Source organism: Geotrypetes seraphini, chromosome 9 (genome assembly GCF_902459505.1).
Source record: "Geotrypetes seraphini chromosome 9, aGeoSer1.1, whole genome shotgun sequence".
In the NCBI taxonomy this organism is placed as follows: Eukaryota; Metazoa; Chordata; class Amphibia; order Gymnophiona; family Dermophiidae; genus Geotrypetes; species Geotrypetes seraphini.
In genome coordinates, this window is record NC_047092.1 from 67458634 (window position 1) to 67486145 (window position 27512).

General features: G+C 46.7%; 1 protein-coding gene across 5 annotated transcripts in view; it reads right to left on the bottom strand.

The window, feature by feature from the left end:
* The window catches only part of SCAF11 (SR-related CTD associated factor 11), a 543954-nt gene that overhangs the window by 344069 nt on the left and 172373 nt on the right, over positions 1-27512 (bottom strand). For all 5 annotated transcript variants that reach the window (XM_033958790.1, XM_033958787.1, XM_033958788.1 and 2 more), the window contains 3 exons: positions 26478-26635; positions 14603-14680; positions 1709-1809 (listed from right to left, as the gene is read on the bottom strand). In XM_033958790.1, the coding sequence (XP_033814681.1) occupies positions 1709-1809; positions 14603-14680; positions 26478-26635 (337 nt within the window). The remainder of the gene's footprint in view (positions 1-1708; positions 1810-14602; positions 14681-26477; positions 26636-27512) is intronic.

A 27512-nucleotide genomic window follows, 5' to 3' on the forward strand; every position in this document is an offset into this window, starting at 1 on the left:
AAAAAAAAAAAGAAAAGAAAAAATAGAAATTTTTTCTACATTTGTCTGATTTCTGCTTTCCTCATCTTCTCATCATTCTCTTCCTTCTATCCATGGCCATATCTCTGCCTCTGGCATCTGCTCTATTTCTATGCCTCTACCAGAAACTGTCCACCTCTCCCTTCCATCTCTGTTTTCCTCCCCTCCCCCAATGGTCTGGCACCCATCTTCTTCCTTCCCCTCCCCCCATGATCTGGAATCTCTGTCTTCTTCCCTTCCATCTCTCACTCTCATCCCCAGGTGGTTTTTAGCATCTCTCTCCTTCTTTCCTCCCTTCAGATCTGTTATCTGTTTCATCTCCCTCCCCCAATGCTCTAGTATCTCTCTCTCCTCTCCCTTCCTTTTCTTTTCTGCTCTTCCTTCTCAATTTGTTTTCTACCTCTTGTCTATTTTCTAGTCCTCAATTTCCCTTTCATTGTGTCTACCTACAGCTTACCAACTCTTTCCCTCACCCTTTCCAGTATCTCACTAAATCTATCCTCTTCCCTCAATCCAGCATGTGCTCTTTTTTTTTTATCCCCCTCCTTCCATCCAATATGCAGTCTCTCTCTTCTCTCCACTTCCTTCCAGGGTCTGTTCCCCTCTCTCTCTCTCTCCTCCAGCATCTGCTTCCCTTTCTCTCCTCCCTACTCCCTTCTAGTGTCTTATCCCTCTCTCTCTACTTTCAGCATCTGTTCCCCTATCACATTCTCCTCTTCCAACCAGCATCTGCTCCCCTCTCTCTCCCCACTTCCAACCCAGTATCTGCTCCTCTCTTCACTTCCCTTCAGCATCTGTTACCCTTCCCCCCTCCCCTCCACTTCCCTTCAAGCACCACTCAACCTTTTCCCATCGTCTAGCCACCTCTCTCCCTTCCCCTCACCTTTGCAGGCACTCTCCAGAATGTTCTCTTTCTGAGGTGCCCGGACGTGGTAACAGTTCTCACAAGTCCCACGCGACTGCCACAAAGCTTCTCCTCTGACGTACTTCCCATTTCTGCCTGGGCGGCTTGAGTCAGAAGAGAAGCTTTGGGGCAGTCGCACGGGACTTGTGAGAACGGTTACCATATCCGGATACCTCAGAAAGAGAACATTCTGAAGAGTGCCCACGAAGGTGAGGGGAAGGGAAGAAGGTGGCTAGACAAGGGGAAGAGATGCCCAGATGTTTTGGGGTTTTGTTTTTTGCTGCTGGCGGGAGAGAGCGAGTGTTGTGATCGCAAGGAGGGCTGCTAACTAAGAGGGGTAGGAAGGCAAGCAACACGGCAGATACTTTACTGCGGAGACAAGCCCATTCACCGCTCCACAGGATGCTGAATGGCCTTGTCCCTGTATAAGCAGGGACCAGTTGTTTTTTTTTCACCGTTTCAGCGGGCTAGCTGCGGGTAACAGTCACCGTGTCATTCTCTAGTTTCAACCTCAATTTATTTTATTCACCAGCTTTTACTTTTCCAAATAGCTCATCACCACAGCCTGCATTTCAACCTAAAATCTGGAGAACCAACCATCCAAGTCTCATCTTTTGCTTTACATTTTACAGCCTATAAATCTGTCTGGTTCCCTAATAACCATTTTTATTACTAAATTATTTCCATAATCTAGGCAATGAGAGGCCAAAATACAAAGTATGAAAACCCTTAAGCTTTAACTACAAAGATAAAGGAGTCATATTTCAATTATACTGAATGACTGACCTGGTACAGGATTTATTTTCTGCATGGATGCATGAAGTCTGTTTTATAGATTTATTGCAGCTACAATTTTCTTTTCCTATAGTGCTCCTTTTTATCTGGATCTAAAAAAGGAAACAGCCATTCAGAATTTGAGTAAAAAGGTTACATGAAACATTGTACAGATCAGCTACGAGTATAATTCAGCAGTATACAAAGCATCAGAAAAGAAAAACTAGAGATGAAATAGCAGTTACTAACCGTAACAGGTGTTATCCAGGGACAGCAGGCAAATATTCTCACATATGGGTGATGTCATCCTCGGAGCCCCGTTATGGACAATATTAAAAGTGCACTGTCACTTTAAGTTTTAAGAAACTTTGTGACTGCCCGCAACGTGCATGCACAAGTGCCTTCCTGCCCGACATTGGCTCACGGTACCTCAGTTCTGTACGCAAGCCAACCAGGAGAGGTGGGTAGGTTGTAAGAATATCTGCCTGCTGTCCCTGGATAACACCTGTTACGGTAACTAACTGTGCTCTATCCCAGGACAAGCAGGTACAATATTCTCACATGTGGGACTCCCTAGCTTAGTACAATGGAGGGAGTGTTGGCCATTAAGAGAATAAATTTTGGAATACTGCTTGGCCAAAGTGAACATCCCATCTGGAAAGGATTCCAGACAGTAGTGAGATGTGAACCGAGGACCAAGTAGCTGCTTTACAGATTTCATCTATGGGAATGGAATGCAAAAAAGCAACTAAAACTGTCATAGCTGGGACCATATGTTGGTACACGACCCACAAGCTGCAGCCCAGCCTGAACACAGCAGAAGGCAACACAAGCTTCCAACCATGTGGAACAAGTTCTCTTAGTTACAGGTCAACCCAAACTGTGAAGATCAAAGAAGAGGAACAGTTGAGATGTTGTATATGGCTTAGCCCATTGAAAGTGATAATCCAACGGATCATTTACAGTGTAAGGTACAAAAAGTTGTTTCTCCAGGGTGAGAATGAGGCTTAGGAAGAAACTGGAAGCACAAATGATTGATTTCAATGAAATGCTGTAACTACTTTCAGTAGGAATCCAGGGTAGGAGCAGAGAACTACAATATTCTGGTAGAAAGCTTAAAAGATGGGGCCGACACCAATGCTTGAAGCTCACTCACTTGACGTGCACGAGAGATGGGGATTAAGAAATATCACTGTGAAAGTAAGATAGGCAAGATGAGACACTGACTGAAATGGAGGTTTCATCAGTCTGGTGAGAACAACAGTAAGACACCAAACCAGTGAAAACAGTTGAGAGGTGGTTAGATATTGAAAACTTCTGCATAACCGTTTGAACACAAGAAAGCAATGTTACTTACTGTAACAGTTGTTATCTAGGGACAGCAGCAGCTATTCTCACTAGTGGGTGATGTCATCCGACAGAGCCCCGATGCGGACGTCTCACAAGCATACTTGCTTGAAGAAACTTCAGAAGTTTCGAGAGGCCCGCACCGCGCATGCGCGAGTGCCTTCCCGCCCGATGCACCAGGCATGTCTCCTCGGTTCAGGTAGCTAGCAGAGAAGCCAACCCAGGGGAGGTGGGTGGGATGTGAGAATAGCTGCCTGCTGTCCCTGGATAACAACTGTTACGGTAAGTAACATTGCTTTATCTCAGGACAAGCAGGCAGGTATTCTCACTAGTGGGTGACCTCCAAGCTAACCTCAATGGGATGGTGGGAGAGTTGGCAACTTAGGAGAATAAATTTTGTAATACTGTTAGGCCAAACTGTCCATCCCGTCTGGAGAAAGTATCCAGACAATAATGAGAGGTGAATGCATGAACCGAGGACCAAGTGGCAGCCTTACAAATCTCCTCAATCTGTGTCGATCTGAGGAAGGCTACAGAGGCCACCATTGCTCTGACCTTATGGGCTGTGACTTTACAGGGAAGGGGTAATCCAGCCTGGGCATAGCAGAAAGAAATGCAAGCCGCCATCCAGTTGGAGATGGTAAGCTTCGAGACAGGGCGTCCCAAATTGTGCGGATCAAAGGAGACAAAAAGTTGAGGAGCAGTTCTGTGTGGTTTGGTGCGATCCAGGTAGAAAGCCAAAGCACGTTTACAGTGTGAAGAGCTGATTCTCCAGGATGAGAATGAGGCTTTGAAAAAAACACAGGAAGAACAATGGATTGGTTGAGATGAAATTCAGAGACCACTTTAGGCAGGAATTTCGGATGAGTGCGAAGGACCACCTTGTCATGATGGAATACTGTGAAAGGTGGATATGCCACTAAGGCCTGAAGCTCACTGACCCTGCGAGCAGAAGTGAGGGCAACAAGAAAAACCACTTTCCAAGTGAGAAACTTCAGCGGAGCCTTGTTGAGAGGCTCAAAAGAAGGTTTCATAAGTTGAAAAAGGACAACGTTGAGATCCCAAACCACTGGAGAAGGTTTGAGAGGAGGATTGACATGAAAAAGTCCTTTCATAAATCTGGAAACCACAGGATGAGCAGAGAGAGATTTCCCTTGCAGAGGCTGATGGAAAGCCGCAATTGCACTCAGATGGACTTGTATCGATGTAGACTTGAGGCCAGAATGAGATAAGTGCAAAAGATAGTCCAAAACAGAAGACAGGGAGGCTCGTTGAGGCTCCTTACGATTAGAAACACACCAGGTAGAAAATCTAGTCCATTTTTGGGAGTAGCATTGTCTAGTAGCAGGCTTCCTCGAAGCCTCTAACACATCCCTCACCGCTTTGGAAAACTGGCGGGGAGTCACGTTGAGAGGAACCAAGCTGTCAGGTGGAGAGACTGCAGGTTGGGATGGAGTAGAGATCCTTGATGCTGAGTAAGCAGTCAAGGAAACACTGGAAGAAGGAATGGCTCCCTGCTGCTGAGTTGAAGTAGAAGGGAGTACCAAGGCTGTCTGGGCCACCGAGGAGCTATCAGAATCATGGTGGCATGGTCGGATTTCAATTTGACCAGAGTCTTTTGAATGAGAGGAAATGGAGGAAACGCATACAGAAAGCGATTCCCCCAATCCAGCAGAAAGGCATCTGCCTCGAGGCGATGAGGAGTGTAGATCCTGGAGCAGAATTGAGGCAGTTTGAAGTTGTGGGGGGCAGCAAAGAGGTCTATCTGAGGCGTCCCCCACTGAGAGAAGATCTGATGAAGGGGCCTGGAATGGAGAGTCCATTCGTGAGGCTGGAGGAGACGACTTAAGTTGTCCGCCAAGGCATTGTCCTTTCCCTGAATGTAGACAGCTTTGAGGAAGGTGTTGTGGCAAATCGCCCAATCCCAGACTCTGAGAGCTTCCTGGCAGAGGGAGGCCGAGCCCGTGCCCCCCTGCTTGTTGACATAATACATGGCGACCTGATTGTCCGTGCGAATGAGGACCACCAGGTCGTGAAGCAGATGTTGAAAAGCTTGAAGAGCATTGAAAATTGCCCTGAGTTCCAGAAGATTGATATGGCACAGCCGGTCCGCACTGGTCCAGAAGCCTTGAGTGCGAAGACCGTCCAGATGAGCTCCCCATGCATAGGTCGAGGAATCGGTTGTGAGAACCTTCTGGTGGGGAGGAGTGTGAAACAGCAAACCTCTGGATAGATTTGAAGAGGTCATCCACCAATGTAGAGACTGCTGAAGAGCAGGAGTGACTAGGATGTGACGAGTCAAAGGATCTGACACTTGTGTCCATTGAGAAGCTAGGGTCCACTGAGGAATTCTGAGGTGAAGTCTGGCAAAAGGAGTCACATGAACTGTAGAGGCCATGTGGCCCAGGAGAACCATCATGTGTCTCGCTGAGATGGACTGGCGAGAAGACACCGACTGGCAGAGATGAAGAAGAGCATCCAGGCGCTGTGGAGGAAGGAATGCTCTGAGTCGAATAGTATCCAGAACCGCCCCGATGAAGGGAAGAGCCTGGGTAGGCTGCAGATGAGATTTTGGGAAGTTGATCTCGAAGCCCAAACTCTGCAGGAACCAGATCATTTTAGGGTCGCTAAGGTGGCCTTGATGAGTCAGTCGTCGAGGTAGGGAAATACCTGAAGACCCTGGTTCCGGAGTGCAGCGGCCACTACCACCAGACACTTTGTGAAGACTCTGGGAGACGAGGACAGACCGAATGGAAGCACTCGATACTGCAGATGTAGATGTCCCACCCGAAATCTGAGGAACTTGCGAGAGGCCGGATGAATGGGAATGTGAGTGTAGGCCTCCTTGAGATCCAGAGAGCATAACCAGTCGTTCTGCTCGAGGAGGGGGTAGAGAGAAGCAAGGGTCAGCATGCAAAATCTCTCCTTGACCAGGAACTTGTTCAGGACCCTGAGATCCAGAATAGGACGCAGGTCGCCCGTCTTCTTCGGAACAAGGAAGTACCGGGAGTAAAACCCCTGGTTCAGTTGGTCCGTCGGGACCGGCTCCACGGCCCGAAGCCGGAGCAAAGCCTGAGCTTCCTGAAGAAGAAGGGCGGTCTGGGTCAAGTTGGAAGGATACTCTCTTGGAGGGTGGCCGGGGAGACCCGATGGAACTGAAGAGAATATCCTTCCCTGATGATGGTAAGGACCCAAAGGTCGGTGGTAATAGCCGTCCATCGATGATATAAATGATGGAGGTGACTCCCAATTGGAAAGACAGGGGATAGCAGAACGGTGTTGGTTATGCTCCCTACCAGAGAATCAAAAAGGCTGAGGAGCCTTAGGAACAGCAGAAGGCTGAGGTTTTTGCTGAGCCTTCTGTGGTGGCTGTCTCTTCGCTGGTTGTCTCGCAGCAGGAGCCTGCCTGGGAGTATAACGCCGCTGATAGATCAAGGGTGGTCGAGAAGGGCGAGACTGAGCAGGTTTAGGCTTGGGACGAAGGATGGACTGGAAAGATTTTTCATGGTCCGACAGCTTCTTCGTCACTGTCTCAATAGATTCATCAAACAAATCAGCACCCGCACAGGGGACGTTGGCAAGCCTGTCCTGGAGGTTCGGGTCCATGTCAATGGTTCAAAGCCAGGCTAAGAGATGCATGGCCACGGAACAGGCGGCAGCCCGTGCCGAGAGCTCAAAGGCATCATAGGAGGATTGCATCAGTTGAAGACGCAGCTGGGACAGCGAGGCGATGACCTCCTTGAACTCAAAACAAGCCTGAGATTCGATGTAAGGTGTAAACTTCCGAAGCACGGGCAGGAAGAACTCCAAATAGGTGGCAAAATGGAAGGTGTAATTGAGAACTCGGGACGCCATCATCGAGTTCTGGTAGATGCGCCACCCAAACTTATCCATGGTCCGACCCTCTTTGCCCAGTGGCACCGAGGCATACACCTGGGACGGATGAGAACGTTTGATGGAGGACTCGACCAACAGGGACTGATGGGAGAGCTGGGAGCCCTCAAATTCCTTATGATGCACCGTGCGGTACCTGGCATCCAGTTTGCCAGGAACGGCAGGAATAGAGTACGGTGTTTCAAAACATCGCATGAAAGTTTGGTCGAGGAGCTTGAGCAGAGGCAGGCGAAGAGACTCGGCAGGGGGATGAGGCAGATGCATGGTGTCCAGGTATTCCTTGGAGTATCGGGAACCCGAGTCCAAGGTGATGTCGAGATCATCCGCCATCTGCCTTAGAAAAGATGAAAACGACAACTGGTCCGCCAACACAGGCCTGTGGGATGGGCTGGATGAAGTCGATGCCTCCGGATCCAAGGAGACTTGGGATCGACAAGGAGAGAAAGAGCCATAGGCATCCTCGTACTCCGGGCCCGGAGGAGGGGAGATATCCAAAGATGAATACCCCACACGAGGAAGTTTCTTCTGAGGCGAGACTGTAGAATGCCTAGAGCAGGGGTGTCAAAGTCCCTCCTCGAGGGCCGTAATCCAGTCGGGTTTTCAGGATTTCCCCAATGAATATGCATTGAAAGCAGTGCATGCACATAGATCTCATGCATATTCATTGGGGAAATCCTGAAAACCCGACTGGATTCCGGCCCTCGAGGACCGACTTTGACACCTGTGGCCTAGAGGAATGCCTGGAAAAATGCCCCTCCCTGTGTCTTGAAGGAGATCTGGACCGGCGATGCCTAGATGGTTCCCCAGAGGCCTCCAAGGAACAGATGGGGCTGGAGGCCGTAGAGCGAAGAGGAAGATGGGCCGATGCCTCTCAAGCCGCATTCCATGCCTGGAAGGGACTGCGGAAGAATTTCTCCTGACGATGCCCAGGGCTTCGACCACCTGAAGGCACATCCCAAATGTCTTCGCCTGGAGGAGGGATGGGTTCCAGAGGCGGCATGTCACTAAACGAAGCACGCCTCGATGAACTGGTGGCCAAGCGCCGCTCTTCCTCCCCAAGCAGCGAGAGCGAGCGGCGAGGGGGAGGAGGAGGAGGCGGCTCGCCCTCTCGAGGAGGGACTGCCTGCCCAGACTGGATCATGGCAAGCCACTTGGACCCCATGGTGGTCATAATATCAATGAATTGGGCCTCCATGATCGACCGCAGCGAAGCCGACAAGGAGGGAGCTGCACTCGAAGTGGGACCTCCTGAACGGTCTTCGCAGTCCCGAGTGGTCGAGTGCTTAGGCTTAGAAGCTTTCGGCACTTTAATAACCACCGGGGGAATGGTCTGAGGAGGTACCTGATCCGAGGAGACCGAAGGAGGCACCAGAGCAGGAGGCGGGGTTGAAGCCGGGACGAAGGAGGCCGGCTTCAAGAGACCCGATGCAGCAGGAGTAGAAGACGACTTCGCAGGTACAGGCGAAGCGGCAGTTGAAGTCGAAGCCGAAGGTTCCTTAGCAGCTTCCATCTTGAACATCGACTCCCACAGGAAACAGCGACGCTTAAAAGGACGTGCTGTTAGAGTGGAACAAAGCCGGCACGATTTCGGAAGATGTTCTGGACCAAGACACTGCAGGCAGCTTCAATTCTGGTCCGTCAACGAAATCGTGCGCTGGCACTTGATGCACTTTTTAAAACCAGTAATCGGCCGGGACATAGGCTGAAAAAGCTCCGCCGCTAGATCGAAGGAGCGGGGCCTCAGCCACGCGGCCGACCCGGTCGAATCACTGGAAGAAATTTTTTTTTTAAATAATAAATGACAGAACGAAAACACACGATAATGAGAAAAATAACTCTAAACCGCGGCACTAGAAGGCAAGAACACGGGTTCACTCGACGCAGAGAGTTGAAGCAAACTTCTCAGCTCCGCGGAAAGAAAAGAACTGAGGAGACACGCCCGGTGCATCGGGCGGGAAGGCAGTCGCGCATGCGCTGTGCGGGCTTCTCGAAACTTCTGAAGTTTCTTCAAGCAAGTATGCTTGTGAGACGTCTGCATCGGGCTCTGTCGGATGACATCACCCACTAGTGAGAATACCTGCCTGCTTGTCCTGGGATAATGAGCAGTCAGAGAGTTTTCATTGACTGGCATGTGAAAAGCACTGATGGCAATAAGGTGAACTGTGATTGAAAAGGTTTTAAGACTTGAATTGGATAAGAGGAGAAGGATGTCCAACACTGAATATATGGAGAAGGATGAAGCATCCTGATAATGGCAAGTACACTACGATGAAAACAGTATCCGCTTCTTAGAATAGCACTACTAAGTAGACGATTTTCCAGATGTATCCAAAATGATTCTGACAGAATTTGAAGATCAGCAAATGCTGAGGCTATCCCAGGAGGTACCAAGCTGTCAAGTACAAAGACTGCAGATTGGGAAAAACCCCAGTAGAAAGGCATCTAGCTCTAGATGATAAAGAGAGGATCGTCTGGAATCGAAAAGAGGCAGTGTGAAATTGTGGGGAAAAAAGAGGAGTTCTCCAGAAGAGAGAACACCCGACATCAATTTGTGAAAATAAAGCGTCCACTGATGTGGGTGAAGAAATGTGCTGAGTTGTCACCAGAATATTCTGTGCTCTTTGGACACAGAGCTTTTGAAATATGTTTGGAGCAACTGCTCAGTTCCAATCCTTTCGGTCTCTCACAAAGGAATCAGAGACCCCGTACGTTCTCCTTGGTGTATACTAGGAGGATTTGAAGGAAAAATACAGTAGAGAAAAATCTGCAAAGTATTGAACATCACTTTGAGTCCAAGGAGTGCAAGTGGAACTTCTGCACCTAAGTAGAGCCTCATATGACCATGTGTGTGAAGATTGGCCAGGTGAACTTCACAAGTATATTTGAAGAGTTCATGGTCAGAACTTTCAGATGTGAAGGAATTTGCAACAGCCGCCCTGTAGAAAAGAACGAGGAGTATAGCTTCCACTTAAAAGTTGACAAACTGGAAACTAGAAATGCGTCAAGAATCACTGAGATGATCTACAAGGAAGATTTGTGAAGAGAAAAACAAGGATTGGAGACACCATGTTTAAAGTGGGACTGGAACACATGTCTCTTGATTTAATGTCCATTGCACTGACTGCTAAACCACTCTTAAGGCTTGATTGAGGTAATAGTAACATCTTTCTACCTTCTTATATGGATGGAAGATAATAAAACTTGATTGCAAAAAAGAAACAAATTAACTTGTTGCTGAGTTAGGATCGCCCTGAGGTAAATCATGTCGAGCAGGGCCCCCATGAAGTTTAGAGCCTGAGAGGGTTCAAGTTGGGATTTTTGAAAAAAACAACTTCGATCTCTCAGTATTGAATAAAATAGCAATTGGTCTGTGGAACTCTTGGGCTCATAAAGTTGGTGCTAAAACTATCAGGCACCTGGTAAACAGTCTAAGAGAAGATGTCAGGCCAAAGGGTATAACTTTAAAGTAAAAAATGTTGATGGGTTAATCAAAAACACAGAAGTAGTCCAGGCACAGAAATAACTGATATGTGGATATCTGTGCTATCTAGAGAGCATAGCTAATCATTTTGATCTAAGAGAAGCTTTAAGATCCCAGAGATCCCAGCCCCCCTACTAGGCAGCCCCCCCCCCCCACCAGGCAGGCACGCCCTGCCTCCCCCCCCCTCTTCTGCCTTCCCTTTGTTTCAGGTTTCTCTCTCTATCTTCCTTCTGCTAACATTTCAAGTCCTCCCACCTTTGTTCCAGGTCTTTCCATCTGTCTCACTCTCTTTGTCCTCCCTCTCCCTAGGGCCTGGCATATCTCTCTCCTTGGTTCAGTGTGTTTCCCCTCTCTACCCCCTCTAGTCCAGCATCTGCTCTGTCTTCCCCCTCCTTTTTGGTTCAAGTCTGCTTTCCCGCCCCTCCTCAAGGTCCTTTTCTGCCTCTCTCTCCTCCTCTCCCTTGCCCCCATGTCCAGATCCAGTGTCTCTATGGGTTTACAGTCAGCTAAACTCTAGGTTAAGTGTGATATTCAGTATTTAACATACCATGGCGAATGTCATAAAGGAAGGATTGAGTTTTAAACACAGTCCAATTGACTTTGGCAAGTTAAGTCTTTTTTTTTTTTAATTCTTTATTCATTTTTAAGCTTTCATCAAGTGTACAAAATTTATATTAACAATATTAAATAGACCACTTGAACATCTTATCAGTATCAGTCTTGAATATCAGTCCTTTACTAGCTAAATGCTCACTCCGGCCCCAGAATGTCCGTAACATACCTGGTTTTCAGTTACCCGGAGCCATTTAGGGACAGTGAAATTGCTTTGAATCTTTCCCCCCCCCCCAAAAAAAAGACAACCATCTCTTTGGTGCTTACAACAAATTTTGGAAATGCTTAAAATCACCAAACTTAACCCCGAAACAAAAAAATCCCTAGGATTTAAAAGCTTATTTTCCTCTTAAAGTGTGCAGTAAGGCAGCTCCTCCATGCCTAGACCAGTGAACCGTCTTCTCTTCCTGACCTCCTTGCAACCTGGATTACATTGCTTCCTACCGCTGGAATGAAAACAGATCTGGGACTAGAGCTTTGGCATCCCTGAGAGGTAATAAGCCCTTCCCACCAGCCCACGCTCCTCCGAAGTGTTTCCATCCAAAGGAATTTGCGTCAGAGGAGGCAGGCTTGGAGAAGGAAGGCTACGGGGCAGCCGTTATTGGATTGTTTACAATTGCTGCTGGCGATCCACAGCAAGTTTGGAGAATTGCAGGGGAGGTGAGAAGAGGAAGAGAGGACCAGAAAAGTGAGAGGAGAGAGGGAACTAAAAAATACAGGCTCCAAGGCGCCGGGAAGAGGTCGAAAGTGCAGAGCCTATGCTTGAGAGGAGGGCTCTGCACCGGCTAAGTGACAGCCGGGAATTTTAATTTAATTTAATTCTTATATACCGCTAATAACCATGAGGTTTCTAAGCGGTTTAACTCATTTAAATTAACTGGGCGGAACGCCCGGCTAAAAAGCGCTAGGGAGAACACTGATTACCCATACATAAAATAACTTAAAGAACTTTAAATAAATAACTCTCAAATTAAATTTTTTGTTGGTTTTGCAATTTTGTAATTTCAAATATAATGTGCCACGAAAAACATTTGCTCCATTTAGTGTGCCGGAGCTAAAACAATTTGAGAGACCCTGCCCTAAACTGTACTGTTCCCAAATGCAAGACCATGTGTGCAGGACCAGGCGGGCAGCCTTGTGCGCTATTCTGCTGCAAGGGAAAAGAAGAGGACTTGGAGGCAGCCGCGTCAGCTATCAGTGCTCGTGGGAACCAGCGGGGATCACACAGGCAGCCGCGTCCAGTGAATTGAAAAAAGGTAACGACGGGGCGGGAAAGGGAAGTCAGGAGCTGCCCTGATGAATTAAAAATAGGTACGAGGGGAGAGGCCGGGGCCTGCCTGCCCTGCAGAATTAAAAATAGGGAGGGAGAGGCCGGGCCTGGGAGGCCTGGAGGGGGGAGGTTGGGCCTGCCTGCCTGGGGAGAGGTCTGGGAGGGGGAGGGCTGCCCGCCTGCGTGCTCTGTCCCTACCTGCCTGCCAGCTACTAGGCCTGCATGCCCTGTCCCTGCCTGCCCTATCCCGTCCTACCACTAGACCAGTGTTTTTCAACCGCAGTTCCGCGGCACACGAGATGTTGCCTGGTGTGCCGTACGGTCAGGGCCGCCATCAGGGCAGTACCACCAGTCTAGGGAGAGGGGCGGTCCGTCCCACGTGGACAGGAGAGAGCTGGAAGGGGGACCCGCGGAGTTCAATACATCTCGAGCCGCGAGGCTCGTCTTCTGTTCCTGCCTGCCCTGCAGCTAACATATAGCCGATCGCAAGCGTTCCCCGATGTCAGCGCTGACGTCGGAGGGAGGGCTTAAGCAAAGCCTGCCCTCCGACGTCAGCGCTGACGTCGGAGAATACTTCCGTTTGGCTATTTGTGCGCGGCAGGGCAGGCAGGAAGCAGAAGACAAGCCTCGCGGCTTGAGCTTCGTTTTGCTGAGAAAGTTGCAAAGATGGGCTGGGAGGCAAACACGGAACACAAAAGGGGGGAGGGAGTGCATTTTGGACACAAGGCATGAACTTGGGAGAGAGGAAGGGAGGGAAAGAGATGCTGAGGTGGGGGAGGGAATGCGTTTTTGGACACAGAAGAAATGGACTTGGGAGAGAGGAAGGGAGGGAGAGAGGAAGGGAGGGAAAGAGATGCTGAGGTGGGGGAGGGAATGCGTTTTTGGACACAGAAGAAATGGACTTGGGAGAGAGGAAGGGAGGGAAAGAGATGCTGAGGTGGGGGAGGGAATGAGTGTTTGGACACAGAAGGCATGGACTTTGGAAAGAGGAAGGGAGGGAAAGAGATGGTTGTGTACACGGGGAATAGAAGAAAGGAGAATTTTTGATCATAGGGAGTGAGTGAGGTACAGATAGTGGCATACCAGGGTGGGGGGAGGGCGGTCTGCCCCACCCCGGGTTTACGTCCCAAGGGGGTGCACAGCTGGCCACCCTCCAGTGTTGTCCCTAGGCCGGCAAACTCTTTAGCCACTTGAGTGCCACTGCCGCCAACGGTGTTGTTGGCGGTGGCAGCATTATAAAATACTTTCTTTGTGTTTATTTGATTCCTATTCAAGAGAATTACTTTATATATAGTCAATATAGGCACAGAGTTAAATTTTTTAACATTTTCTAATGGTGGTGTGCCTCGTGATTTTTTTCATGAAACAAGTGTGCCTTTGCCCAAAAAAGGTTGAAAAACACTGCACTAGACCACCAGAGGGGGGACAGGGTGCAGAGCTTGGCAAGGAGTGTGGGGTTGGGTGCAGAGCCTGGTAGGGAGAATTTGGTTCAGAATGTTTTTTTTCTTGTTTTTCTCCTCTAAATCTAAGGTGCGTCTTATGGAGCGAAAAATACGGTAAACTGGTAATCTTAACATCTGGATGTACAAAAAGTATATAATCAACAGATTTTTATGACTATAAAAACCAACTGCTTTATACATTTTGAACAACCATCACATTGAAGCTTCCTGTGAAAATACTAACCATCTCAGTCTTATTTTAGTCTTGTCCTCAAATAAAACATGACTTTAGTAGTTAAGATTATGAATTAAGTAAACATTGGCTATATACTCAAACAGCCATTTGTACACTCTACGTTTAATAGCATTTTATCAAATCAAATGGAGTACCACATCAGAACTCATCAAAACAGAGACAGATTTACCAGTAAATAATATTTAGCAAATTAAAAGAACATAAGAAAAACAATCTTTTCTATTTAGTGACTAGGGTATGTTTTAAAAAACAAGAAGTCAACATTCAGTGGTGGGATTATCTGGTTAGAAGATTTATGGACAACTTATCCATTTTTTTTAACCAGTTACATTCTTTGAATTTCCACTTAAAGTTAGGTCACTGAAATGTGAGTCTAAAGTGGACCAGTTAGTTTACTTTAGCATAGCAAATTTATCATCCAGACTAAAGTTAACTTTAGTCCACCCTCCTCTCTTTAAATGGTTATTTTTTGGCTGAACATCACATAGTCAGAAAACAGTTGTAATTGAAATTTCAAAAGTTAACTGAACAAGTTTTTCAAATACTGATCCCAAAGATTCAGTTGAAATTTGTGCTATATACAGAAATAACATTTGGAACCTACCTTGACAAACTCCTGTGACACACCAAATTTATATACTGCTTGAAAAGGTTTGCGGTCAATCGGACAAGAAGCAACTGTCTGAGAAAGAATTATTAACACTTGTTATTTATTAACACTTATTATTCATTAACACTTATTATTCATGTCATTTTAAAACCTCTTCCCTTTCCTTTCAGCTTTTAAGGGTGAGCTGCCATATTATAATTAAAAGACACTTATCCAACAAATATTTCCTCCTAGTTGGACAGCAGGTGTAAAATCTAAAAAAGTTCTTGTCTGACTTTAATTGCTGATTTTTTTTTTTCTAAAATAGCACAGTTACGTACCATAACAGGTGTTATCCAGGAACAGCAGGCAGATATTTTTACATGTGGGTGATGTCATCCATGGAGCCACGGTACGGACAGCTTTAAGAACTTAAGAAAGTTTGCAAACTGCCTGCACCGCGCATGCGGAAGTGCCTTCCCGCCTGATGCAGGCTCGTGGTTCCTCAGTTCCGTAAGCAAGCTATAAAGCCAACTAGGGGAGGAGGGTGGGTTGTAAGAATATCTACCTGCTGTCCCTGGATAACACCTGTTACGGTAAGTAACTGTGCTTTATCCCAGGTCAAGCAGGCAGCATATTCTCACATGTAGGACTCCCTAGCTTAGTACAATGGTATGGAGGGAGTGTTGGCCATTAACAGAATAAATTTTGGAATACTGCTTGGCCAAAGTGAACATCCTGTATGGAAAAAGATTCCAGAAAATAGTGATATGAATGTATGAACTGAGGACCAAGTAGCAGCTTTACAGATTTCATCAATAGGAGTAGAGCGTAGGAAAACAACTGAAGCTGCCATAGTTCAGACTTTGTGGGCTGTGGCGCAACTCCTAAGTTGCAGCCCAGTGAAAAGTTGAGGAGATGTTCTATGTGACTGAGTACGCTGTAAGTAATAAACCAAAGCTTGTTTACAGTCCAAAGTATGAAGAGCTGATACTCCAGGATGAGGATGAGAATGAGGCTTGGGAAAAAAAAAACTGGAGGATGGATTGATTGAGATGGAATTCAGTGACTACTTTTGGAAGGAACTTTGGATGGGTGTGAAGCTCTACTTTGTCATGGTGTAACACTGTAAAAGGTAGGTCTGCCACTAGCGCTTGAAGTTCACTTACTCTGCAAGCAGAGGTAAAGGAGATGAGAAAGACCACTTTCCAAGTGAGGTAATTAAGATGAACCGAAGACATTGGTTCAAAAGAAGGCTTCATAAGTCTAGAGAGAACAACATTGAGATCCCAAACTATTGGAGGTGGTTTGACATGGAAAAGCCCTTTTATGGATCTGCAAAGGGATAAGGACCCTGAGCCTCCTTGTTTGTTCAGATAGAACACTGCCCCCTGGTTATCTGTTTGAATCAACAGTCGTGTGTTGCAAATCCAAGGACTGAATGCTCATAGCGCATAGTAAATTGCTCGAAGTTCCAGAAGATTTATATGAAAGTTGATCTGTCTAACCACTGACCTTGGGTCTGTAGGTGATTGAGGTGTGCTTCCTTAATCTTGTTTGAGGCATCTGTGGTGATGGTGAGTACAGGAGGTGGAGACTGGAATGGACATCCTTGTCTGACGGACGGAGAGTGGCTCCCCAAGAAAGAGAAGCCTTGACCTTGGGTGACAGAGGAATCAGGGTTGCTAATTGCTGAATACTCAGAGTCCAGAGGAGCAATCAGAATCATGGTGGCACAATCGTTCTTCAACTTGACCAGAGTCTTGAGAATGAGAGGGAATGGAGGGAATGCATAGAGGAAGAGATTCGTCCATTCCAGAAGAAAAGCATCTGCTCGAGGCGATGAGGAGAATATATCCTGGAAGAGAACTGAGGCAGTTTGTGGTTGTGGGGAGCTGCAAATAGGTCTATCTGAGGCATTTCCCACTGTGAAAAAATGTGATGAAGAGGCGAGGAATGGAGTGTCCATTCGTGAGGTTGCAGAAGACGACTCAAGTTGTCCGCCAAGCAATTTTTTGCCCCTTCAATGTAGACAGCTTTGAGGAAGGTGTTGTGGCGGAATGCCCAATCCCAAACCTTCAGAGCTTCTTGACAAAGGGAGGAAGATCCCGTCCCTCCCTGTTTGTTGACATAATACATGGCGACTTGGTTGTCCGTCCGAATGAGGATTACTTGGTTGTGAAGAAGATGTTGAAAAGCGTTGAGAGCCTTGAAGATTGCTCCAAATTCCAACAGATTGATGTGAAATTGACGATCCATACTGGTCCAGTGGCCTTGGGTACGGAGACCATCGACATGAGCGCCCCAAGCGTAGGTCGAAGAATCTGTCGTGAGAGCCTTCTGATGGGGGGGAGGGCGTTTGAAAAAGCAAGCCTCTGGAGAGATTGGAAGAGAGCATCCACCAACGGAGAGACTGCTTCAATGAAGGAGTGACTGTTATGTGTCGAGAAAGTGGATCGCAAACCTGCGTCCATTGAGATGCCAGGGACATCTGAGGAATTCTGAGGTGAAGTCTGGCAAAAAGAGTTATGTGTACTGTGGAGGCCATGTGACCTAGGAGTACCTTCATGTGTCTCGCTGAGATGGAAGAGCGGGAAGACATTGTATGACAGAGTTGAAGAAGAGCTTCCAGACGTTGTTGAGGAAGGAATGCTCTGAGTTGGACAGTGTCCAGAAGAGCTCCTATGAACTGTAGATTCTGTGAGGGCTGAAGTTGGGATTTGGGAAAATTGATTTTGAACCCCAAACTTTGTAGGAACCAGGTAGTCCGTTGGGTCGCTACAATAACTCATCTAAATTTCTAATAGCACCAAAATAGCACAGATCATCAGAGACAATTGGGAAATTATGCGACTTCATCCCATTTTTGAAAAGAAGAATCTCAGGATTGCCTTTTCTAGGAATTCCAATCTTAAAGAAATCTTATGTCCTTCAAATATTAGTTCTATGGCAACGTCACAAAATTTGATTGGTCATTTTAAATGTCAATCTTGCAGTATATGTGAAATCACACTGCAAACCAAGATTTTCACTAATCCACAAGACAACAAACAATATACTTTGAGACATTTTACAAACTGCATAAGTCGGTTCGTTATTTATGTTATTTGCCCATGCAATCTGCTGTATATCGGTATGACCACAAGGGATTTAAAAACTAGAATTTGTGAGCATAAATCCAATCTTAAACGCAATAGGAGTTCAGAGGTTATAGTTGAACATTGTGCTCTACTGAAACACACTTTCAATAACTTACGTTGCCTGGCGATAGATCATGAACCCAGGACGTTACGAGGAGGTGATAGAACCAAAAGATTAAGACAACGTGAACTCAGATGGATTTATTTACTTAACAGCATGCACCCTATGGGGCTTAATACTGTAGTAGATTGGTCAGTATTTATATAATGTTTATCTTTGTGGCAAATTCTGATGTTCTTTCTATGCTGGGCATTCCTTATCCAATCAAAATGTCCCAATGGTTTTTTGCCTACTGCGTCTTATGCTTATAAGTGCCATTTTTGAGTGCAGGTTTGTGTGATAACAACTCAAACGACAAATGCTCTAAGTAAGTACTACACTTCTTAAATGTTTTGGTGAATATGACATATCTTTTATAACTTTATTTTTTCGTTCTTGTGCTTTTTTCCAGCCCGTAAATAAATTAAAACCCTGAGGAAGCCGCATGACTGCGGCGAAATGGGTTCCCGTGGATACAGCTCATGGGAACTAAGCAATATATCTTGTACTACTAAATCACAAGATAAGTGCCTTTTGGCTTATTGATATGTCTTTGCTGTATTTTGCCTATTTGCACCAAAGCAGCAGTTTTGCTGCAATTTCTGTGCTTTGCTAATTTGCACAGTTAAAACTATTGCTTATTTGCACAGTTAAAATTACTATTTGGCAGTTGCCGTTTTGCACTTGTTATAATTTGCAAATTTGCACAGTTCTTTGAAAAAGAAAAAAAGTGTAAGATAAATTTTGGTAAAAAAATATATATTAATGATAGGATAAAATAATTTTTTTGACTATTTTATCTAAATTATGATGAGTAGTAAATATTAAGATTTATGACGAATTAAGTCACATAATAATCATGAAGGTTTTTTGATCAATGAAAGATAGCCACACCACAATTCCTTATGTGGAATACAGTGAGCGAGGCGCAAAATCTGTATATCCCCAAATTCAGAAAAGGGTGCAACAAGAGTCGAACAAAAGACCCGGCGTGGATAACTAAAATAGTGAAGGAAGCGATAGGCAATAAGAAAAACTCATTCAGAAAATGGAAGAAGGACAAATCTGAGGGAAACTGGAAAGATCACAGAAAGTATCAAAAAGAATGTCATCGTGTGGTTCGAAAAGCCAAAAAAGAGTATGAAGAGAGGCTAGCCAGGGAAGCACGAAATTTCAAGCCGTTCTTTAGATATATTAAAGGGAAACAGCCGGCTAGGGAAGAGGTGGGACCACTGGACGACGGAGACCGGAAGGGAGCGGTGAAGGAAGAGAAAGAGGTCGCAGAAAGACTTAACATGTTCTTTTCATCGGTATTTACAAGCGAAGACACAACCAACATACCGGAACCTGAACAAATCTTCAAGGGAAATCAAGCACAAAAGTTAACATCCATGGAAGTGAGCCTTGATGAGGTGCGCAGGCAGATAGAAAAACTAAAAACTGACAAATCGCCGGGTCCGGATGGAATCCATCCAAGGGTTCTGAAGGAACTAAAGGAGGAAATAGCAGAACTACTGCAGCAAATTTGCAACCTATCTCTGAAAACAGGTGTGATTCCGGAGGATTGGAAGATAGCCAACGTAACGCCCATCTTTAAAAAGGGATCAAGAGGGGACCCGGGAAACTACAGACCGGTGAGTCTGACCTCGGTTCCGGGGAAAATGGCGGAAGCACTGATAAAAGAAAACATCGATAAACATTTTGAAAGAAACGAACTTCTGAAAACCAGCCAACATGGTTTCTGCAGGGGAAGATCGTGCCTGACTAACTTACTGCACTTCTTCGAAGGAATTAACAAACAAATGGACAGAGGAGACCCCATAGACATCATATACCTAGATTTCCAGAAAGCCTTTGACAAGGTGCCTCATGAACGTCTACTCCGGAAACTGAAGAACCATGGGGTGGACGGAGACGTGCATAGATGGATCAGAAACTGGTTAGAAGGTAGGAAACAGAGGGTAGGGGTGAAGGGCCACTACTCAGACTGGAGAAAGGTCACGAGTGGTGCTCCGCAGGGCTCGGTGCTCGGGCCACTGCTTTTTAACATATTCATAAATGATCTAGAAACAGGGACGAAGTGTGAGATAATAAAATTTGCGGACGACACCAAACTATTTAGTAGAGCTCGGACAAAGGAGGACTGCGAAGAATTGCAAAGAGACTTGGACAAACTAGGGGAATGGGCAGAGAGATGGCAGGACATGGGTGTCCTGACATGGTAAAGGAAGAAATGCTCTCAGACGGACAGTATCCAGGGTGGCTCCAATGAACTGGAGAGACTGAGACGGGGTCAGCTGAGACTTCGGGAAGTTGATTGCGAACCCCAGACTTTGTAGAGATATAATAGTCTATTGGGTCGCTGAAATAACTCCTTAAAGAGAGGGGTCCTTGATAAGCCAGTCGTCCAGGTATGGAAATACTTGAAGACCCTGGAAGAGAAGAGCTGCCGCCACCACCACCAGACATTTTGTAAACACCCTGGGGGAAGAGGCCAATCCGAAAGGAAGAACCCTGTATTGTAGATGAAGAGTCCCCACCTTGAATCAGAGATATTTGCGAGAGGCTGGATGGATGGGGATATGCGTATAAGCCTCTTTGAGATCCAGCGAGCACATCCAATCTCCCTGATCCATCAGGGAGTACAAGGTCGGCAACGAAAGCATCCGAAATTTCTCTTTAACCAGGAACTTGTTGAGAGCTCTGAGGTCCAGAATGGGTCGCAAGTCCCCTGTCTTCTTCAGAGCAAGAAATTAGCGGGAATAGAACCCAAGATTCCGTTGAGACAGAGGAATCTCCTCCACAGCTTGAAGGCGAAAGAGAGCCTGAGCCGCCTGAAGAAGAAGAGGAAGTTGCGACTGATTGGAAAGACACTCTCTTGGGGGGGGGGGCGATCTGGAGGTACCTGAAGGAAGCAAAGAGAGTATCCCTCTCGCAGGATAGTAAGAACCCAGAGATCTGAGGTGATCGTCTCCCACTGGTGATAAAAATAAGACGACCTCCTATGGGCAGAAGAGAATTCTGATGCAGGGAGGTTGGAATGCTCAGACTGGGAACGTCAAAAAGACTGAGCTGGTTTAATGGCAGCGGGAGTTTGAGATTTTTGTTGCCGTTGCTGCTGTTGAGGACGTCGAGGCAGAGGCCTGGAAAAAGCAGGAGTCGTTTTCTGAGGATAACGACGCTGTGGTTGCTTGTATGTCCGAACCGGAGGAGGCTTGGGCTTCTGTCGAACTAGAGAAGCAAAAGAGCGCTCATGTTCAGAGAGGCGCTTAGTAGCAGCTTCAATGGAATCATCAAACAGTTCATTGCCCAGACAAGGTAAGTTGGCCAAACGATCCTGAAGATTGGGATCCATATCAACGATACGTAGCCAAGCCAATCTATGCATGGCTACAGCGAAGGCAGAGACTCGGGAAGATAATTCGAAAGCATTATAAGAGGCTTGCAACATAAAGAGTCGTAATTGAGAAAGAGTCTTGAGGATCTGTTTGAACTCCTGAAGACGTGGTTTGGAGAGATCCGGATAAAAAGAAGGCAACAGTTTCAAAAAAATGGTTGAAATAGGTGGTAAAGATGTAGTTATAATTCAGAATTCTGTTAGCCATCATTGAATTCTGATAGAGCCTGCGGCCAAACTTATCCATGGTACGGCCCTCCCTGCCTGGACCTACTGCAGCATACAGCTTGGCTGGATGAGCCTTTTTAAAGGAGGATTCCACCACCAAGGACTGATGGGATAATTGAGACTTCTCGAATCCCTTACAGGGAACTGTGCGGTAGCGAGATTCCAATTTTGATGGGATGGCAGTAATGGAATAAGGAGTTTCCATATTTCTCATGAAAGTTTGTTTAAGGACTGGAGTCATAGGTAGTCTCATAGTCTCTTTAGGTGGATGAGCGAGCTCCATGTCAGCCAAGTATTCTGGAGTGTACTTGGAATCAGAATGCAGATCCAGTTGAAGGACTTGTCCCATGTCAAAGACAAATTTAGCAAAGGAAGTAGACTTCGAGGATGAGGCCTCATCTGGAGAAGGAGTGCGAGACTGTGGAGCCACCGAGTAGGAGGGAGAAGCCTCTCTAGAGTATTGAGAGAGAGGTTCTGATTCAAGACGCATGGTAAAGGAAGAAGCCGCACTATCTGCATGAGGCGGAGTCAGTGAGTGTCTACGCTTCAAGCTCCTCGACGGCGAGGTCCTCAGAGTGGGAGGCACCGAATGTGTCGAAGCAGGAGCTGAAAGGTCTCGTAAAGCTGGCTTCGATGGAGGAGTCCTCGATCCAGATAGGCTTCGAGTCGAGATATCCAGAGGTCGAGACCTGTGCTTCGCTCTGGAAGAACGAGGAATAGAAGCCTCGTCATCCATGGAAGTAGAAGGGACAACAGGCGGCTCCCGACGAAGCTTGGAAGCACGATGCCTTGAGTGCTTCGAGCGATTCTTCGAGCGAGGCCAGGGAGACCTTGACGGAGGCTCAGGTGAAGAGTCACTTGAAGAGAGCCGCTTCAGTGGCCGAGGCAAATCTGATGCCCAGGCTGGTCCCCAGGAGACAGGGTCGAGGACGGAACAAGGTTAGCCACTATCGAGGAAATCTGCGTCGTTAAGATGGCCTTTAACATGTTCTCGAACATGGGCACCGAGACAAAAGGATCCAGTCTCGTAGGTGCAGTAGTGCGCTTCAAAGAGGGCGACCTCAAAGATAAGCATTCCCTACTCTTGGAGGCACGCTTAGGAGGAGGTCTCAAAGAGGAAGACCAGACCGGAAGAACTGGCTGAGAATGAGACTCTGGTAGCTTCCTAGGGACGGTACCTGAGGGAGAGACAGGAGACTTACCCCTGGAGGATGTCTTCACAGGAGGCACCGTGGAAGCCTTCGAGACCGACGAGGATGAGGACTTAGCCGGAAGGGAAGCCGGAGTCGAGGTCGAGGCCTTGGAGACCGAGGCCCCAGTCAAAAGCGGGGTCGAGGCCTTCGGAGCCGAGGTCGAGGCCTTGTCTGAGGGCTGCTCCATACCGCCAAAGAGTTGCTGAAATTGGGCACACCGACGATGAAAGGCCCTAGATTTGAGAGTCCAGCAGCGGTGACAGTCTTGAGGACAATGACCTGGACCCAAACAATGCAAACACCGACAGTGAGGGTCAGTGATGGAAAGCGTCCGACTGCACTGACTACAGCGCTTAAACCCGGTCAAAGGCCGGGATATAGAAAAAATAAAGCTCGTGATGAATGAAGCGAGCGGTTGGGCCTAGGCCCAAGGCCCGTTGACCGGACGAAAAAAGAGAAATAAAGTAAACATTTTTTTGTTTTTGAGAAATAAACCGAAACACAGCGACCGAAATTAAATAAAACTGAAAACAGCCGCGGTGAAGAGCTAAGACGAAGAGGACTTCTTGGCTCCGCGGAAAACGAACTGAGGATCTTCACAGGAGATGTGCCCCCTAGTTTGGGTGGGAAGGCACACGCGCATGCGCGGTGCAGCACTCGAAAGTTCTATAAAGATCTTCAAGCAAGTCTGCTTTCGAGGCTGTCCGCTGCGGGGCTCTGTCGGTGACGTCACCCATATGTGAGAATATGCTGCCTGCTTGTCCTGGGATAAAAAGCTATTTATGTCTCAGAGTATGTGTGACTGTGGGGAAGCTTTCACGTGACTATATTATAAAAGCACACGTGCATATGCAGCTTCTATAAAATAGGAACAGCATATGCACCTATATGCCTTCCTTACCTGGGTGACCTTTTGTAAAATTATATGTTCTGGGGCAAATTCTATAAAATGGCGCCTTGATTGTATGCAGCAGTAGGCATACTACTGCTGTCTAACCAGCCAATCAGATGCACATTTTTTTTAAAAACACCTCAAAGCAGACTGCCTACATTGTAGGCATTTTTGCAAGCCTAGGGAGGCGCGCAGGGCCTCCTAAGCTCCCCCAAGGCTAGGCGTGGGCTCACCTGGAAGTGGCCTTAGGTGAGCTTAGGCAGCCCTAGGGCCGTGATAGGCGCCTGAAATTTCAAATAGATGCGGCCGCTAAACTAATCACGGCAATGGAATCTCCCTGCCATGATCCGTTTAGTGGCCGTAGCAGGGATCCCGTCTGTCTCCCCATGAAGCCTCTCCCACCCCCGAATGTTCACAGCCACAATGTATGATGGCCTGATCCCTTAGGCCACTCCCATGGCAGCATAAGGGATCTGGCCAAACGGAGTCCTAGGCTACTCCCAGGGCATCCCAGAATGCACTGGGAGGGAGGCCTAAGATTTCAATTGGCCCAGGTGCCTAAGGCCCCTCCTATGTATCAGGATGGTGGCGGCAGGAGGAATTCAGCATTCTTCCTACCACGGACATTAGGGGGTGGGGGGGCATTGGGGGTTCCAGAAGAAGGGAGTGGGCATTCCTCTTGCTGGTCATCTTCATGGGGGGATGGATGGGCTCCTTGCTGTGGCGCTAAACTGACTGCAGCAGGGAGATTCCCTTGCCATGATCAGCTCAGCGGCAACCAGATTCTCTAACCAGAGCCTGTGACATGGATGCCAGTTAGAGAATCGTGGTGTTAGGCAGGCTTAGGTGTCTGACAATGAGGACAGATGCAATTCTATATAAGACGCCCATGTGCAATTCTCAAAAGCCGCTTGGGCAGCTTCCGAGACCGGGCGTCCCATACAGAAGCCGGCCCTTTGTGTCTATTTATCCTCATAAGGACTGGAGATATATATCTACTGGATCCCTCCTGCCAGGGGATATCTCGGGGGGGGGGGGAGGGGTGCATAGGGATTTCCCTTTTTTTAACTTTTAGATGATGTTGAAATTAAATTACTATGATAATTCGGATTACTTTTCTTCTGACAACAGTTTAGCTGTTATTCATGGCTTTCTTTGTAGTTCTCTCTGGCATCTGCATATATTTCACAAATTGGAACACTTCTCTGAGAGACTGAGGAAGTTGGAATTTGCAGTTATGTATCATTCTAGACCAGAGGGCCTCAACCCAGTACTTGGGACACACAAAGCTAACCTGGTTTTCAAAATATCCACAATTAATATGCAAGATACTAATCTGCTTGCATTGCTTCCAATGTATGCAAATCTCTCTCATGCATATTCATTGTGAGTATTCTGAAAACCTGACTGGCCGGTAAGCTTGACTTCAGTTCCGGGCAAGATGATGGAAGCACTGATAAAGGACAGCATCTGTGAGCACATAGAAACAAACGGACAACTGAAAGCGTTCTGCAAGGGAAGGTCGTGCCAAACAAACTTACTGCACTTCTTTGAAGGAATAAGCAGCCAGATGGACAAAAGGGAACCCATAGACATCATTTACCTCGACTTCCAAAAAGCCTTTGACAAGGTACCCCATGAGCAACTACTTAGGAAGCTGCGTAACCACGGGGTGGAAGGGGACATATACAGATGGCTTAAACACTGGTTGGCAGGCAGAAAACAAAGGGTTGGGGTGAAGGGCCAATACTCGGACTGGCGGAGGGTCACGAGCAGTGTTCCGCAGGGGTCGGTGCTCGGACCACTGCTGTTCAATGTATTTATAAACGACCTGGAAACGGGGACGAAGTGTGAAGTTATAAAATTTGCGGATGACACCAAACTCTGCAGCAAGGTTAGAACCGCTGAGGAATGCGAAGACCTACAAAGGGACCTAAACAAACTGGAAGAGTGGGCAAATAAATGGCAAATGCGATTTAATATAGAGAAATGCAAGGTCATGCATATAGGTAAAAAGAACCCGATGTTCAGCTACAAAATGGGGGCATCGGTGCTAGGTGAAAGCAACCTTGAAAAGGACTTGGGTGTGCTAGTGGATACAACAATGAAATCAACGGCACAATGTGCAGCAGCCTCAAAGAAAGCAAATAGAATGTTAGGTATTATTAAGAAGGGTATCACAACCAGGACGAAGGAAGTCATCATGCCGCTGTATCGGGCGATGGTGCGCCCGCACCTGGAGTACTGTGTCCAGTATTGGTCGCCGTACCTCAAGAAGGACATGGCGATGCTTGAGAGGGTCCAGAGAAGAGTGACGAAAATGATAAAAGGTATGGAAAACCTTCCATACGAAGACAGGATAGAAAGGCTGGGCTCTTCTCCCTGGAAAAGCGGAGACTCAGAGGAGACATGATAGTGACTTTCAAGATCATGAAAGGCATCGAGAAGGTAGACAGGGACAGATTCTTCAGACTATTGGGGACCACAAGTACAAGGGGGCACTCGGAGAAGCTGAAAGGGGACAGGTTTAGAACCAATGCTAGGAAATTATTTTTCACTCAGAGGGTGGTGGACACCTGGAACGTGCTGCCGGAGGTTGTGATAGGACAGAGTACACTACGGGGTTTTAAAGAAGGATTGGATAAATTCCTGAAAGATAGGGGGATTGAGGGATACAGACAGAGGTAGAGATGGGATATAGAGAGAGTATAGATAGAGACCAAGGGGGATTTAAGGGTTCAGACAAAGATCACCGTACAGGTCATGGGCCTGATGGGCCGCCGCAGGTGCGGACTGCTGGGCGCGATGGACCTCTGGTCTGACCCAGCAGAGGCAACTTCTTATGTTCTTATGTGTCCCAAGAACTCCACCAAGAACCCTTGCTCTAAGCTCTATCTTTGATTAGGGTGCACAGAAAGTCATTTTATGTTCAATACTCACTTTTGCCCATTTCAGTATACAGCTCAGACAGAAGACATGACAACAGTTTTCAAGGAATCCAACTTCCTGCTCCAAAAGGCAATCAAAACAAATCAGGCACCTATCAGCTTCGCTGTACAACGTAGAACTGGTACGAGCATGCTCTTGGGTTTTTTCACCTGTTGGCATAAAGATTCATATATATTACAACTCTATCTACTAATTGCTTCACTGCAAACCTACTTTAAAATAAGTCAAAATTTGTCATATAATCCATACATAAATGATGGTCTTATAATGTTGTTTAGCAGAAAAGAGTTTCTAGTATTACCTTTCATTTGTAAGAGAATTTAGTTACAAAAAATGATTGAGATTTTAAATGATCAAGTTTTGGATGGCCAAATAAATCCAGCTGACAGGGTTTACAGGTAAAAAAAAAAAAAAAAAAAGGCTGCTAAAATTAGGTTGATTAGACCCTGCATGCCAAAGATTTAAAAGCTGACAATCCCTCCCCTTTCAACAATATAAAAATGTACCCCCAAACCCCAATTCTCTCATATCCAAAAACCAAAGATCCTCTACTCTAAAAATTTAAAATCAGCCAAACATCTGAACCCTAATCTCAAAAAATATTGCCCCAACTACTTGTCCCTTCTCCCCCCCCAAAATAAAAAAATCCATCCCAAGTTCAATTGGCTAGACCACTTGATCTTATCATGCAACACTGCTCTGATAATAGGTAGACATGTAAAAGGGAAGACTGAGTTCTTTTGCAAGCTTGGCTTAGGGAGACTATGGAGGCACTTAAGAGGGGAGGGGGAAGAATACTTTTGAGATAAGAAAGGTGGTGGCTTGTGCCTGCATGTTATTTGTTTAAATTTCTGAAGGCAGAGTGATGAGGAAAAAAATAAATTTTGAGACGCGATGCAGGGTTTGGTTTTTTGTTTTTAAATGCTGGGTATCAAATTGGAGGTTCATGATGGGTTGTAGAGAATGACACGGGGATCTATCTCCATCCCTGTACCATCCCCGCAAGTTCTGTCCTTGTCACATCGA